Consider the following 17703-nt stretch of genomic DNA (forward strand, 5'->3'; position numbering starts at 1 on the left):
GCTAATAATTTCTCTTCGGAGATATTGTTGGCTATGGCTAATGACCTGGCAGGGGGGGAGGTTTCTCCGCGTGTCCCTCTGACTAGCAGAGGGCACAGTGGATGAAGCGGAGGATGGGACGCGGGCGACGTGCGCGTCCCAAGGTCGGGGGACGCACTTCGTTGGTGCGTCCCGGAGGTGCGTCGATGGGGACCGAGCAGGTCCCCGGTGGAGGGTCTGCCTTGGCAGACGTCGCTGGCTGGGTCGCGGTTGTTTGCTTCGGCCGTTCCCGTGACCCAGTCGCCAGGCGACGCGCAGTAGCGCCGCTGGGGTTTAGTGGGTATTCCGGTCGCCTCTCGGCCGGCGAGTCCCACATACCCTCCCTCCGGGGGGGATGCGTAAATGCATTCCCCAGCGTCAACAAAAAAAAAAAAAAAAGATGTTTTATCAATCCAGGTACCTACCCATTTTGGTACGAGAAGATTAGATAGCTATTCGAATAATGCGCACTACTGTATAGTCTTCATTCTATTAATGCAACGGATTGTCACCCCGCCATGGGTCAGCAGAGATCAGCGTATGAACGCAGGGACAACGAGGCATAATACATCACTGAATATTGTAACACTGTAGATACCTAGGTAGGTACATTACGTTAAGTTGCACCACCGTACGGGGAGCCACCCCGGGTGTTTTTTAGGGTTCCGTACCTCAAAAGAAAAGAAGGAACCCTTACTTATAGGATCACTTCATTGTCTGTCTGTTTGTCATATCTGTCAAGACAAGGGTAATCAAAACCTACTTCCCATTGACCTAGAATCGTGAAAGGCAGGTAAAAATCTCTTATAGCACAAGTAAAGGAAAGAAAAAGAAAATGTCATTTCTTATACTATGGTACAGAACTCTTCGTGTGCGAGTCTGACTCGCACTTGACCAGTTTTTATACTGTAATTAATGGAGACCCCAGCACTCGCTTATTTTGATTCTTTGTTTTTTTTTACTTTAGCTAGAGTTGAAATTTGAAAGATGGACACCGGCACAGGCCGCAGTTTATTCAATTTTCCGCTTGCAAACTTTAGTTTTGTGAAAGAAAATATTTTCGTTTAAAAGGTAGCCAGTACCGACAAGTTTATACTTTCTAAGAGTTATTGGAGTAGGTATACGCGTCAATTAAGACTGAAACACACAACGGCGATAGTTTACGGCAAGATATCCTGGAAGCAAGCGTGTGGGATGAGTGTACGTAGGTACGAATTTTCGATTTGTATTTCAAAGAATAAGCTGTTTACAGAACTCAGGAAAAAAGGAAATAAATATAAATGCCGACATATAAAAAAATATTTTAATTCAAATGCCATTCATTAAGATAGGCATAACTAGTATATAACATTAGAGATTATTACTTAATTTATAGGTACAAAAATATAAAATCCTGGCCTAATCCACATAAAGCGGGAGTTTATATCGCGAGACTCAAACTAGACTACATAGTTATTACATTACGTTGCTTGAAACTCTGGCATCGCTCGCGTCACGAACTGGCTCAAACTGTCGAACTCCTCCTGTATAACCGTGTTGAACCACATCTTATTCTCCGCTTCTCTAGAATCTAGTCCTAGTACTTTTACATAAGTGTAAGGCGCGAATGCCAAATGGTTCCGTATACTGAACTTGGAATCCGCATCGGGTATTAAATCTGTGAGTTTGCCGAGGATCTGCGGGTGCAGTTTGCTGAAGATATAGCCCCTCTTGCGCTCGCTGAGGATCTGCTCGTAGAAACAGCTGATGAAATCTATCGAGAATCGTTGTAAAATCTGCTTCTGCTGAAGGCACTGCACATCTTTACGATCAGCCCTCATTTTTGCACCAGAGAATATTTTCTTGTACCTAGAACAATTACAAAAAATGAGCGTTTTCTTCTGTACGGCTTCTTTAATCAATTATTAAAAATTATTAATGTAATTTTGCCACCGTCGATGTTTCCGGTCCTATTAAGCCACAAGTAGAGATCAGTCAAAATGACGATGGACCATTAATTAATTACACCACATGGGAGGGCGTCCACAAGGAGACACTTTAAACACTGTGAGAAGAGGATGATGAAATATATTGCTCTTATTTTCATCAAAGAAGAATAAAACTGTTCATTATAAACATCCAGAGTGAGAAGGTAGCTACCAAATACTGATAAAACGGCACTTAAATAAAAAGGAACTGAAATAAATAAGCGCGATCATACTGCCGCCGGGCGGCTAGGTAATGCTGCTGAAGTCGTGGGCACGCCACGCCCGCTGGTCACGCTGTACAATCGTGTGCATCGGAAAGCTTTCGTACGGTGCGGCGCCAGAGGAGTCAAACAACGTGGATCTAAAGAGGTGTAGTGGGAGAAAGTTGGTGAATCCGGAAGCGAAAGTCCACGTATCAATCAATCGCGTACACCCGCGCCGACTGATCACCACTCGCCAGCCAATCGCGTCAAGTTGTTTGCCGGCCACTGTACCGGGCGGGGACGCGACTGCCGTGATCCGAATGTTACTATAACTAATGACTTACAGCAGCAAGAGTGCAGCGAGGCTGTCGAGCGCGGCTGCCGACGGCGCCAGCAGCGGCAGCGCGAGCGTCAGCGCGCGCGGCACGGCACCCACCGCGCGCCCGCAGCGCGCCTCCACGCACGCCATTGCCACGCTCGCGCGCACCACGCTGTACATCACGCACATGCTCTCTGTAACACGATAAATCATTCTATAACCTACGTCACAATAGTCATTGACCGAATTCATGGTATTATATTTATGTTGTATAGAAGCAGGCGTTACTTTGCGGAAGCCCATGATATAGGTACAAGGAACCAAAAGTTTAATTTGCTATAATCCGCTAAACCAGACAAATCTGTATGGTGCAACATGCAGCATGCGATATGCACCACCCGTCCCACCACTGCTAAACATGCAGGAAAAGTCAGCCACCTTGGTTATTTTTAGTTAGTGCGTTCATATAGCCGTTTATTCTTTCTGTTTACTCCCAACAGCCAACGCGCAACGCAATAAGAAGTTTCGCTTCAATACTCCAGCACTTACCAGGAGAAGCTTGCAGTCCTTTGTTACACATATCGCTTATACGAGACGCGACCAATGCCAATGTATTCGCGAAGGCGGCCTCTGAGGGACGCATGCTAAGGAAATAATGCCGTTCCCGCGTACTTGCGTATACCTGAAATACAATGTCAGATTTAATTACATGGTTATTTAGTCACATACATACAAACACATAAAGTGAAACATCTATTTCATGGATATGACTCGGTGTTTTGTTTATCTTAGCAAGCAAACTTAGGGCCTGTTCAACAACTGTCAGATGAACCATATCTAATGGATAAAAAGACAGACAGACAGACAGATTTCCAGTGCAAAAACTGTCATAACGTCAAATTTAGTAAAGATTATCTGGCAGTTGTGAAATAAATAGCCTCTAAGAAAAACTAAAGTATAAGCAACTTATCGATAGATAATAAATAAGATTATTATTATTATTAAATGCTGTACAGTGTGATCTTCTAACCATATAAGTAATATCTATACAATAATCTATAAGTACAATATATACATGTATCTCAATGTGTTCCTACAAATAAAGCAGTGCTAAACCAACGCTCGGGTCGTTCGCTCATTTCCGACACCTTGTCCCAACCTAAGATTACCCTGCCACGCGGATTCACAGACTCAAAATGATAATTATTCCCATACAAATTGCCGCTCATTTCCGTCACCTTGTCCCAACGGTCACGGTTAGAAAGCGGCCGGTAGTGAGTCCTGCCAGGCAATACAACCCTTAAAATAAAATGTCAGTTGACGTACAAGGTTGGTGTACATGCGGGTGAGGCTGGCCAACAGCGCGCGCTGCGGCAGCGGCGCCGCGCGGTGGTAGGCGCGCGCCGCGGCGCTCACTATCGCCTTCACGTGCTCTGCGCCTTCCGCGTTCACCCATTCCATGAGCTGAAGAATCTAAGATAACAATAGTTTTCAAGTAGCACTTCTTTTAAAAAGTAGGACCAATCAACATTAGAAATAAGATATGCTGGTAGCTATGATGATGTAGACATCCGCTAAGCAAGGATTTTTGAAAATTCGACCCCTATGGAGGTAAAATAGGGGTTCGAAATTTGTTTAGTCCACGAAAACGAAGTCGCAGGCATTTTAATCATTAAATTACCTCAGCAAAGAAGTCCTTCTCATTCCAAAACGGTAGATAACGTGCCAAGAACAGGGTGACCACGGGCAGCCCTTGCAACAGGGTGGCTTGGCAGGTCGCGAGGCGGTGCAAGAAGTGTTGCTTCTCCGCGTAGCTATACGGCGAATGTTCTAGAAAACCTACAATATAATCATATACGTAAAATTTAGACGAAGAGGTGGATAATTTCGGATCAATTTAGTACGTTCTTTAGTTTCATTGCAGCTCCAAAATTACAAATCAAATTCTGGTGGTAGGTAAGTGGTTTAATTAGCTTCATTTAGGCGATTTCCGTGTTTCTGTAGTTCTGAGTCTGCGACCAGCAGTGCGAAGTCAGTGGAGTTGCATTGCAGTCTTCGCGCGACAGACGCAGTGTCGAGTGCTGTACTGCTATACTCACAATGATTGAGAACGCGATGCAGGTCGTAGGAGAGGAAGGCGTGCTCGGAGTCGGAGGCGGCGACCAGCAGCGCCAGGCCGGTGGGGTTGCACAGCAGTGCACGCAGGCGCGCCGGCCGCCGCGTGTCGTGGCGGCTGCTGTACTGCAGCAGCGATACCGGACTGAAAGAGAGCTATGCATATAAAAAGTCTGTCCTGACTAACTGACTAATCTATTAACAAATTACTCGATCGCCAGACAATGCTCCAGAAAGGAGAGAATGACATGTATACGGACAAGAAAGAAAAGAGGTAAACAATTTGTGGGACGTCAAAGCACATCCCAGGAGCCAACAGCCAAAGTACTGGCGAGTTTTTTTTTATCGGTAGCAAAACCGGGGTGACAGGCTAGTAAATAATAATAAACTAACTCAGAGAAATCTAAATAATTCTTCTTTAAGGAATCTTCATATTGTTGCGACCCAATATTTACAAATTCCATACTGGGTATCAGTGGGTCAGCCTTCTTCTTTTGAGATATCTGAAACAAGTTATATATTTTACATTTATTGCTTTACCAAGGCAATTGATTACCAATTATTTTAAGGCCACAAATATTTACACCTGTAAGTTTTACTCACGTCAGTAACTTATGTGATTAACTTACGATTTTTCTATGTAAACACTCTTATAAGTGTCAGTTACCTTAGTTTTGTTTTCAATTAATTACGTAAGCTACTTACGTGAGTAAAACTTACAGGTGTAATTGCAGCCTAACGATATGCATGATTTAAAAATATTAAAACTTACCGAATTAAAGGGATTACTCCAAAAAAGATGTGCTGTCTCTTTGCTTATACTGTTTCTTTTGCTCTAAAAAAAAGGTCCTTTTAGTATTTAACTTTGGATAATAATTTAAACAATTAGGTATTGTTCACACTAAAAATATTATTAGCCGCTGAAAGTGCACAAGAGCATTTTCAGTTGAGCGACGCGACGCGCGTCACGTAGCATGCTATTTGTCGCGTACCACAGACTACCTTGATCCCAATACGTTAGCTGAATTTCGGCGGCTTAAAACTTTTAATGTAATCAATACTTATACTTGATAGTAGTAAGTACCTGACTATTTTTGAACTGTGTAAGTAATTGAACATTAATGTTTCTAAACGCTGTGTGTATAGATATTGAGGGCACCGCCTCAGGCACACACTGCGGTTTGTACGATTTGAACAGACCAAGGAGGACTTGGATCTGCCTAAACATATTCTGGAAAAAAAAAAAACATTCAAAAAAATTAAAATTAAATTAAATGAATAATTGTACGAATTTGATTGTCCTCTTAGTCTGTTATATATTCTAAGCTAGTACCTTAATGATAGATAAGGTGTGTGGGTGTACGATAAAAAAAATAGTTTTTGTGCAAATTCGAAGCACACCACTGAACGTACTGGGAATTAAAATTGATACTTTGTGTCAATTGTGTCTTGATGGTGTTAACACCATGGCATCATCACTAATAGTACACTTCCAAGTACGCTCACATGATGTTATAAGCACCAAAATGGTGATAATCAAGTTGCTTCTTATAAACACGTTGTCGATTGCATATCTACCGTACTATGAAATAGTATTAATATTATATGTCTATCATCTATGCCTTTAATGGTTTCAGGGTCAACTCATAAATTCCACAAGTCTGAACATTAAACAACACATAATTGCAACATTCAAGCTAATCTTCCCAGAAGATTTCACTGTGGTGTTTAACTATAATGATAAATAATAAATACCTTTTTACCCTCCCTTTTTTTGGCTAAATCTATTAATTCCAGAACTCTTTTCCTAGTAACATCAGCTGGTTTTGTCAAGGTGTATAAAAGCTTCATAACATAAGGTGTCTGAAAACATTATTAAGTTTAGTGATCTCTGATCTTCCACTACAAGGTGCTAGGATCAAGGAAATTAAGAGCAGAATTTCACTATCCAAAAACTGAAAAGTTTTTTCTAAGCAAATCTTTAATATGCGAATATTAGTTAATTATGAACTTCTCTAAGCTGCAACTTGTAAGTTAACAAAATGAGATACTTGCCAGTGCTTCGTATGTCAGCAATGTGTAAAACACTTCATATCCTATGTCCAAAGCAGTCATGTCAATAGAATCAGTGTCCATAGCAGCTAAAACATTAATAATTTTATGTACTTATCTAACTAATTAATTTTATTTAAAAAAAACCCTTTTTTACCATTTTAGTATAGACTCCTAAAAATGGCTATGATAGGGACAAACTGGGTGAAATCAGTTGTATTTAAATAAGATTATTAATTTAATTTTAATTAAATAGCCCTCCTGGTTCCTACAGAACTCTAAGAAGAAAACATGTTCTGATCAATTAACTAGTGAGAACTAGTTATAATGAAGAAGGGTATTAATTAACAATAAATACCTGTAAGCCAATCAAGCAAAAACCCAGTTTTTGTTGTGTTATTTGTAGTGTCAAAATTTGCAAGGATCCATTGTAAAGAGTATTCCACTGTTTTTTGTTTGACTTTTTCTTGTGGCACTATGCAAGCACCAAGGTCTACCCATTTTGGTATAGCTGTAAAAATAAATTATTAATTAAGCCTAGATAGTTAGGCCCTGTCCCGTCTATGGGTATCACAATAGAATATCACTGTCGTTTTTCACGGTGCATCCAAATGTTTGATCTCTGTTAGCCAACTCAGTTGTTGGTAAGGTCATTGCAGTAGGTACCCATCATGCAGGGTAAGTGTTATATGTAATTTCTGCGACACTTGAGCATCGACAGTCGGTTGGCGTATGCTTTAGCTTTGATAATTCGGAGTAAGTCTGAACTTTAGCTATCTAGGTTTAGATGTACTTAATCCTTAAAATTCATAACAAAATCCCTAAATGTTTCTTAGTAATAAATATTAAAGAAGAGATCTCAGTAGTTAAGAGCCTAGATACTGAACAGATTTTAATCGATGATATGTGCTTTGCATGGAAGTAGTATTAATTGTTATTCTTTTACAAATATACCTAATACTACTAGTACTTACGTATACTCAAGTTTAGCCATACTTTAAATAAAGTATGAAAGTCCGTGTAGTCTAAGCCTATGGTACTAACGAGATAGCCCAATTCGTCTACCTTGCTTTGAAATAATTCTTTATCGAAACCTTTCTTCAGTGATTTAATATAGTCTATTATTTCGTCTACATCTGCCATCTTTTCAAATTCAGTTTTATGTATTGAAACGGTTCAAGAAATTTAAGAAAATGATAAAATTATGTTTCCCGCATCTTTGTTAAAAAATCACAGATCACTATAAACTAGTCACAAAATATAAACATTTATCATTTTGCTTGCATCTAAAATCTAAATTCAAAATTGAAAATTAAACGTTACCCAAATGACAGATCCATTCTATATTTTTTTTACTGGTGTTACGGCTCTGGGTTCTAGCCTTTTTGAGCCTAATCCATGCCACAGACATACCACTAATACCAAGCCACTGCATGGCCACATGGCCACTGCCCAGTACTGGATAGGAATATACAATATAATAAGTAAATTATAATTCTTCTTGTTAGAAATGGTAGGTAATTCTGAAACTAGAATCCCTAAAATTCATAGACAAAAACTATGTACTCTTTCCGTAGACTCTTTCGGAATTCGAAATGTCAATCAAAGTAGTGATGTAAAATTTAACAACCGAAGTAGAGATGCTGTACTTTGTTGTACGAAATCGATTAAAATATACAAAATAGTTACATATCGATTTTCATCAAAACTTCAAAACTTTTTAACAATAATCGGATACGTTCGATTTTAAACGTTAGAAAAAATTTGCAAGCATATGAACAAACACACTTACACATATTTTATAATAATAGTATGATATTACGGTTAGAAGTCTACTTTTTACTACTGTACTGATTGCGATCGGTTTGCCCCGTTGAGGAGTTCCGTGCTCTACTTCAGAAACTATTGATCAGATCGTTAACAAGCTTACATGGTACTTATCTGATAGTATAAAAAAATTGTGTGATTCTTTGAAAGAATTAATGGAATTTACTCCGTAAAATCGATAAATGCGATAACCTGTTGAGGAGTTTCATCCTCTATTTCCGAAACCATTCATCATATTATCTTCACCAAACTTACATGGTATTAACCTGATAGTAACTACAACCTTTGTAAAAAAAAAGTTGTTAAAATCGGTTGACATTAATTGATAGACTTATGGAGTGAAATCGATAAAAAATTTGATCCCATATCCCGAAGAATCCCTACTTTTCTCGGGATAAAACTACCCTATATGTTAACCCGGAGTATCAGCTAACCAGCCTACCACTGTACTAAATTTCATTTAAATCTGATGCGGGTACAGACAGACAGACCGACAAAAATTCCGACAAAAAAGTTTTGGGGTCTAGATTGATAATAGCGTTTCCTTCAATTAAAATTTTCAAAATTTATTTAATGTAGGTAACTACAGAAGTATAGATAAAATATACCTCCGATACACTTCGATCTAAAATAATATCGAGTAAAAACTAAAATCGATTTAGACGTATCGGAAGAGTACTCGTATTTACATGAATCGGTTATCCCTAGTTTGAAGTAAACAGTATGGATATTTCCCAGTAGATTATTTTAATAAAATATGGTTAAAATCATTCAAATAAATACAGTTTTATGAGTGTTATGGATTAAGGATTAAACATGTGGCCTATACTTCTTAATATGACACGCGACGAATGTCGACGGACGCTTAGAAGACTCGGTATATATTTAGTCTTATAAATGGCATTCGTTTTCCCTCCTATGGTTTTCTTCAACAATGCTTAGAGCGATGCAACTTGTATTGTTGCTAATTGTGACTGCATTAATGTCTCATTTTCATGAATGTTTTGTTTTCTTGTAGAATTAGAAGCCTACTCGAATATGATGACTGTGTTCAGAGCACAAGGGGAATTAGAAGACAACAGAAAAAAGTTGCTCGAGGAACTACGCGCCGTTTTACATATAAGCAGCGATCGCCACAATGCTGAAGCGCGTCGCGTCTCTAATGACGAGCTCTTAGCTACCATTGCAGAACAGTAAGCTTACAATATGATATTGCATTGAGCACAAGATTTATTTTTAAACAGTAGTACAACAAACTTTAAGATGGCTGAAATCTATCAATATCCATATGTATTGTAGTTGCATTGTGCTCATATTCATTTCTACAGAATTTATAACCCTTTCCTAACTGAATTTATGATAAAGTATGACATGCTGTACTATTTTATTTCTTGATTTGTCTTGGCCCTATAGATAAATTTAAAGTTTGTCATATTTGATACTTTATTAGAATCTCATACATTAATGTTAGGTTATAAATAATAATCAGTAAACGCTATACTTACAATACATAAATAGGAATATATTTTGTTAACCCTATTTTAATTTTCAAATGCATATTAATTTCAAGATATGAATCTTTGAAGTATTTAAGTGACTTGACAAATTATTATATTTAAATGCTAACTAAAAATAGTAAATGTATATAAATGTAATAAAATTAATAATGCAATAAAATCATTTAGCACAGTTAATAAAATCTCAATAACTAAATAATATAAGTTTTTTTTCTTGATCGTAAAGTGCTGGTAGCAGTTCTCTACTAAGATTACGATCTAGTCTATAAGTGAAGCTTATAAGTAATAATATTTTAACTTAAACTTATAAACATACTTATACCTAAGAGTTGGTCTTTGTTTATGGTTTAGAGTTTCTAGTGGGAGACACTTTGTTCTTGTGTTCTTAAATAATAATTTATTAGTGCCAAAATTTGTCAACTTCAATGGTTTGTATCAAATTAATTAATTTAATAGGAAATTCAATTATATTCAAATATATTAATTATTTATAAATTAGAATTTATAATTAATTAATAATTTATTTTAACAGTAGTCCATGTTTAACAATATAGTAATTAATTATTATATTATTTTTGACCATTTTACTCACAAAAATATCAATTTATATGTGAGAAATATCAATTTATTTGGTAAACTTTTATAAAAACCATTTTATCCATCCAGGTAATCATTCATCTGGGATTTTAGTAAAATATATTGTGTCAAACTCAAACAATAAAATAGCTATCAACCTATGTACTTTGAAATCTTGAAAGAAAAAAGAAAGCTTTATCACTTTGTTGTCTGTCTCTCTGTCTGTGTGTCTGTATGTCTATCTGTGTGTCGTGTCTGTCAAAAAACCTATAGGGTACTTTCTGTTGACCTAGAATCATGAAATCTGGCCGGAAGGTAGGTCCTACAGCACAAGTAAAAAAATCCAAAAACTGTAAATTTTTGGTTACATCACAAAAAAAATATCAAAATGTACAAATAAATTAGTACTTTCCATTTTCAAAGTACGATAACTATACGTACCAAATGGGGTATCATAATATGAAAGGGCTTTACCTGTACATTATTTATTTATTTGCTCAAATGCAGGTTAGCATAGAAATTACAATTCATTTTAGTATCACTACACTTGCCATGTACAAATATTTTACATAAGCACCTGATATTAAATTGACTGTACTGTAAGAAAACTATAAAATTTACTACATAGTGGAGAATAACAAAGAAACAAAATGTACTATGTAGTAACAAACGAATTAAAAGAAATCGATCGTTTTACCTTCTTCTTCTTCTTCTTCTTCTCTCTGGGCTGGTTTCCGCACTTAAACGTTTCCGTCTGTTGTGCGTGTGTTGCCCCTCCCCGCCGAAGTCGTTTTACCTTATAAATTTGTAGAAATAATTATGAAACATTAGGAATTAACATATTATAAAATAGATTTTTATTTACTTGTATTATAATAGTTTTTGATATATCGTGAAACATCTAGAAAAAATACGACCATAGTATGGAACCCTCAGTGCGCGAGTCTGACTCACACTTGGCCGGTTTTTTTATTTCTATCATACCTAGCTCACACTTTGATTATATGATACATAATCAAATAGATCACCTGCGTCAACCAAATAGAGATAGCAATAACTGGCAGATTTTTGCATATGCCTTGAGTAAAAATTGCAAGCGGTGTACGCCACATTCAAAATTCAAAATATTTTTATTCAATTAGACTTTTACAAGTACTTTTGAATCGTCAAAAGCATCTACCACTGGTTCGGAATGCCTTTCCTACTGAGAATTCTTAATAAACATAAATATTGAGTATTTATAAAACATTGCTTATATTATATGCTACATTTTTATTTTTTACTTATTATCTAGACTGATAGCACAAGAAATGTAAGGAATGAAATGTTTGGTAGGTTGGCTGGTCCTAACACAGCTCTAGGATGGATCAGCGAGGGGCGCCGGCGCGTGCCGCTCATGCCGCGTGGCGTCGCGCAGACCATGTACACGGAGCTGGCGGATAGAGCCGCCGAGACAGCGGCCGCCGATAACAAAGAAATCAAAAATAGAATTGAGAGTGAAAAGCTAATCGCTCCAAAGACTAATGAAGAAGAAATGCTGGATGCCGAGGGCCAAACTGCTGAGGCTGCTCTCCATACAAATGAAGTTATGGATGAAATGTTGTATACCCCTGTAGCCATGGAAGATCACACTACAAAAGTAAGTTAACTGTATGAAAAAAAGTTATGTTTGATCCACAACAAGAGTAAACTATTAATGAGTATATCTTTTTTTTTTTTTTCTTTAAATCTGGCATTACTCTGATTAGCCAATGTCAAGTTTGTGATATTTTCAAGTTATTCTATATCTTTTTTAGTCATTGTTAAAATAAACTTGTTGTAATATAATATAATCTATATAATATAATAAAATCATTATTTATAACAATATTGCTTACAACTAAGCAATATTGTTATAAATAATGATTTTATTTGACTTGTTTAAGAAATCCTTGTATGTTGAACCTTTAGATTTGGGAAACAGAGTTGATTTGCCGCAAACGAAAATTACCTGAAAGTGGAGCTATACCAGACGAAGCACCACCACCACCAATCAAAAATATGAGAAACATACCTGTTAACACTAATCAAAAGCATCTCAATCTATCACAAGTGTATTCACGCTTCTCTCAGCCGGCAGCGAGTATGTATAGATTTAGTTCTGTTTAAACAATATTTATTTGTCATATTTTAAAAATTATCAAATTTGGTCCTTCACTTTGCAGGTAAGGCGACCGGACACTCAAAACATTCTTACAATCAAGTGAGTAAAGTTTCAACTAGTAAATCGAGTCAGCCGCACGCACCGCGTGCCGCACCCAAGCCGCGCGCGCAAAAACAGAGCGCCCGAGCCGCGTCTAAAGCACAAAAGAAAAAGCAAGAGCCGCCGCCATCGCCCGACAAGCAGTATCCCGGGTCCGGGCAGCTCGACTACTCGGGCCCACCCGGCTCCTTCCAGGCCAGCTACGCGCAGTCAATACTGGGCGGCAAGACGACGGCCGACTACAGCGACGACATGATCCCCAAACCTTCGCCCGGCGTGGCGGCCGAGGCCCCGCCCGACGCGCAGGCCGCGCCCGCCGCCAAGCAGCTCGTCGCCAGAAAGCCTTGCCACCTTATTATCAAAAAGCGTGGTGACGTCGCAGCTGATAAAAAAGTACATATGTCCGATTTCAAAGTCATACAGAAGCCTTCGGACGAAATAAAACTCGTGACGAGTCGACCTTCCGTCGCATCTGCGAGCCCGATGCTGCGACCGGCCGGCCCGCCTGGCAAAATGGTAACCACCAAAGTCATCGGCTCCCTACCGAAACCTCGTACTTCCGTTCTGCCGCCGGAGAAAATGATCGTCGTATCTAAAGCGTCGATAGAAAACAGGTTGCCGAATTCAAAAATTGTAATCGCTTCCTCGGCGATAACCACACCGAGCAGAGACAGCCCGCAGATAGTTACGAGTGGCGCATCCAGTCGAAGCATTCAAACGTCGGAAGCCCTGACCCCGAAAGGTATACCGGCGACCGACCTTAAAGTATCTGCGAAGACTTTCGTTTTGAATCCGAAATCGGGCCAAAAGATGGTAGTGGTGCCGGCAAAAGCCAATAAAGAGGGCCAGCTCCCGCTCTTTCACTTCAAAGGAATACCCACTGGTGTGAAATTGGTAACTGTTAGCTCACAACTCAATACTCAAGTCACAAAGCCGACGGGTATAACTGGTGTATCGAAACCGACTATCGTGAACGCGATGCCTTCAAATGCAAAGATTGTCGGAGTGGAACCTATAAAAACAGCTAATATGGCGGATATCGTACCCGTGAAAGGTCTACCGACGGTCTCTTCTCCTAAAATCACTAACCCTATAGTGAGGCCTATGAACGCGAAAGGTAACCTTATAGTCGTACAGAAAGGCGCTACGCTGAGTAAGACGCTTACGTTCGCTAAAAATGGTAGTGACGTTTCTAAAATAATTATGGGCAAAAATGTGAATAAGCTGTTACAAACGTCGAAACCAGATCAAGTAGACGGGTGCAAGGCGGGAAATGTCATAGTTTTAGAGCTCAATAACGAGCAGACTGCCCGAACCACAACCATGTCCGAGATATTGGAGAGCAGAAACACTAACGCGCCGTGTGTCGCCGAGCAAGATACATCTTGTGCCGCGCGACGGATAACACAGGACACGCCGGTACTGTTCGAGGCACAGATAACTCCCGACACTTGCAACACCAGTAGCTTAGATTCCAGCACGAGTTTGCGAGAAATAGAGCATCTAGAAGAATCTAGTTTAAGCTTAATGGACAAAAATGTTAAGGATAAATCTAGCTTTAGTAAAAGCGTCGAAATAAAAGATACGTCGAGCGTCACCGATTGGGAGCTCGACTTGGAAACGTCCGGGAAAAGTAAAGAAGTTGATAAATTAAACTCATTACATTTAGATCTCGGCATGTCGAGCGATAGTGAAAATGAATACATCGTCGATAGCCATGAGACGAAGATCCAGCACTTGCCTGCTCAGAGGATACAGACTGCTACACCCCCTGGTGAGTTATACAGTAAAAACAAATGCTGCATGAGTAATTAATACATATTTCTTAATCAATATCATTTATTACCCAGATTAAGAACTGAAAGATTTACAGATTTTTATTTATTTTTTCATAATTAAAACGTTTACATAGTATAACAAGGTTTTATTAATATTTTTTTCAGTAGATAACCTGGACAGATATAGCAATTCAAGTGCTCTAGCTCGAACCACGAGGACACTTCTCAGTCAGCTACAAGACGACGGCTCGTCCAGTAACGATTCGTCGTTTGCCATCAAAGCAAAATGTACTAAAGTAAAGGATAGCGAGATAAAATTGGACAAATCGGAGTCGGAAGCGCTGTCCAAGGCCCGAGCGAAGTTGTCGGAGAAAGTGGCGGAGGCGCGGTCGCAACAGAAGCGGATAGACGTGTACAGCACGGCGATCACGACGTCCGACATCAATCTGGACTCGTTCGCGTATCTCGACGAGAGTCTGATGGCGGGCGACGACGAGTTTGCCGCGGACGGCAAGCGCGAGGCGCGGGCGGCGGACGTGTTGGACGACCAGCTGAGTCGACTGCTGGGCGAGGACTCGGCCAACTCCGCAGACTCGCAACCCGTAAGTGAAACTTTGCCTTTACACAAAAATGAGCAATAACCTAGTTGTATGGCGTATGGGTAAAATATTTCTTTAAAATGTAACAGTAACTTGTGTTGGACTGCCGCAGTTAGTAGACTTTTTCAAATGATCAGTGACTAATATGAGTTTATTGATGGACAAATTGTTCAAGGTCACGCATCAATGCGGTTTGTAAAAATGTGATTTTTTGTATATTATTGAAAATATATTTTTTTAATGAAAAATGACCAGGAAAATGAGGCTAGAAAGTTAAAAATCGATGATTTGGAAAATATACTCCTATTTTTTAAAGCGCAGCTTTTTTAATATTATATTTTGGATGTGGTTTAAATTGTTCGTGTTCAACATACTGTGTTCGTGTTAACCTTACGTTTTGGTCGGTCGGTTAACCGTAATCGTCAAACATAATTTATAAAGTTATCAAAAATATACTAATACACCGAGCTCTAACATTTGAGAAGAAATAAATAATTTTCAATTATTTTAATACTAAATGTAGTTGACGTGGTATTTTAAAAAAATGCATTTTCGTCAATGATACAGACAACATTATTATAATACGAGAATTCTGTACTGGGCACCAGTTGTCACCTGGAATGTCGAAGCATATCAAAAATCTTTTTAGTGTCCGACCAAAGGTCGATTACAGGTTGAGTCCGAATGGCTATCGCTACAACCTTCGATCAAAGCCGAAGGCTTCGTAACGAAATTCAGTCTAAAAGTGAATAAAGTTTTTTTTGATTTATGCTGACTGCAGTTGTCTTTGAACTTGTCATAAATAATAAGACTTCGTAATAATTTTCTATTCTATTACACTCTCGCGCATTCGCAACTGTTCGTACAATATATCGGCGTTTGCTAGAACCACTAGAATCCTTCGACTTCGGCCAAAACTTCTGGCCATTTTATCCGAAGCTGTAGGTTTGGCCGAAGGTGGCCGAAGCCAAAGCCGAAAATTCGGTCGGACACCGTTTACCTATTTTTTAAACAGTTCAAGTAACCTAATATTCAACAAGTAGGTACGTACATTATACAGTTTTGTTAATCAAGAAAGAAAAGAACTATTATGATAATTATGTATTTGCTCAATTTACATAATTTTATATGTGTAATATATTTTCGTATTAATGAAATTAAGTTGTAATTTTTACACTATGTAAAATATACAATATGTATATTTATAATTTTTATAACATTATCATTAGCAATGTGTATAAAACTATTGGCCAATGAAGGATAATTTAGAATGCTTATTGGTTTATTTTGAAACCAAACTTTTGGTTTAACTGCACTGGTGCACTTTCAACTTATGTTAGAGGCATAAAGTCTAGTTCGAACTGTTTAGTATTTTAGTCGAAGGTGAGCAATTATTAATTTAGTAGCTAAAATACTCACCACTCGACAAAAATCGTTCGCACTTTGTTTTGTGGTGTTGTACAGCGTCATTTTACGCGGGAAAAAAATATCACAGCTCCACGGTCCGGCTATCATGGCTCTTCATTCTTCTTCGAAAGAATAATCAGACTTAAATACTCAGTACTTGAGCGCGATCGAGCTTCGCTCAGACACACATTCATATGAATTTCAAAAGTTAAATATTTATCTGAATACTAAATGTCATCCATATGACATATCTTTAGAGCCGTTTCTGAAAAACCAATTAAATATAATATTATTTATATGCTTAAACAGCACAGTATATTTTTGGGGGAGCTACCCGTGCACTCAGCGGCTTCTACCGGTGAGAGTAGCCAGTGGGTGCAAGGGAAATTCGTATAATAACCTGTTCAATTCTGCATTAGGGTTGGAATTAAATTTAATTACAAAGTACCAGTACAAAAGATTGTACTGGTACTTTGTACAGTATGTCAAAACAAATCGGGGCTAAAATATATAAACTTTTTTTAAATAAATTAATATAATAAGTTATTATAACCTAATCTCCTTAATAAAATTAATTTCCTTTTTGGTACTATGGAATTCAACCACAATTGAACATTGTTTTACCTGAGACAGAAAAATCGTTATAAAATACAATTTTATTATTATTGATGAAAAAATATAGTGTGCAAATATAGTTTTATTAATTTATGCTTAATTAATAAGTGTTGTGACTATATTATAGATTTTCAATTAGTTATCCCAAAATGTTAATTTAAGCATCGTATCGCACAAAAGCAACGTAACATTAAGTTGATGTATACTGTAAAAAAACTTATTATAGTTGAGATATTTTTTGTAGAAATAACAATCCTATCTGTAATCGGTTAATAGATTGCTTAGCAAAGCTGTTATTTGTCGAAAATGCTAAGTAGTTACTTAGCAGCATTCTTATATGTATGTAGAATACGGGAGAAATTAATAATAGTTATATCTATCTGTAATCTGTTGATAAGTTAGTACTAATGTAATTTGTCAGACAGGATAAAGTTAAACAGCACTAAAACCCGACTACTACCCGCGTAC

At 38.0% G+C, this 17703-nt stretch overlaps 2 protein-coding genes across 3 annotated transcripts; one reads left to right on the forward strand and one right to left on the reverse strand.

Annotated features, from left to right (window-relative positions):
* Nucleotides 1-1307: 1307 nt before the first annotated feature.
* Nucleotides 1308-7980, reverse strand: LOC123865327 (centromere protein I-like). Its single transcript, XM_045906297.1, has 13 exons — nt 7649-7980; nt 7033-7185; nt 6678-6763; nt 6378-6485; nt 5707-5853; nt 5395-5457; nt 5016-5125; nt 4607-4767; nt 4189-4346; nt 3834-3980; nt 3057-3189; nt 2533-2701; nt 1308-1866 (listed from the first exon to the last, which is right to left on the reverse strand). Exons 1-13 carry the CDS (start codon nt 7815-7817, stop codon nt 1479-1481), a joined length of 1992 nt encoding a protein of 663 aa, XP_045762253.1. The 5' UTR covers nt 7818-7980; the 3' UTR covers nt 1308-1478.
* Nucleotides 7981-9185: 1205 nt separating this feature from the next.
* LOC123865286 (BRCA2-interacting transcriptional repressor EMSY) lies at nt 9186-17443 on the forward strand. 2 transcript variants are annotated; one of them, XM_045906238.1, is made up of 6 exons: nt 9186-9378; nt 9520-9694; nt 11930-12233; nt 12545-12716; nt 12799-14610; nt 14780-17443. In XM_045906238.1, exons 1-6 carry the CDS (start codon nt 9318-9320, stop codon nt 15253-15255), a joined length of 3000 nt encoding a protein of 999 aa, XP_045762194.1. In that variant the 5' UTR covers nt 9186-9317; the 3' UTR covers nt 15256-17443. The 2 variants fall into 2 exon arrangements, with proteins under 2 accessions (XP_045762194.1, XP_045762204.1); XM_045906248.1 differs by having other exon boundaries at nt 14783-17443.
* The last annotated feature ends 260 nt before the right edge of the window (nt 17444-17703 follow it).

This window comes from Maniola jurtina, chromosome 1 (genome assembly GCF_905333055.1).
Source record: "Maniola jurtina chromosome 1, ilManJurt1.1, whole genome shotgun sequence".
NCBI lineage: Eukaryota > Metazoa > Arthropoda > Insecta > Lepidoptera > Nymphalidae > Maniola > Maniola jurtina.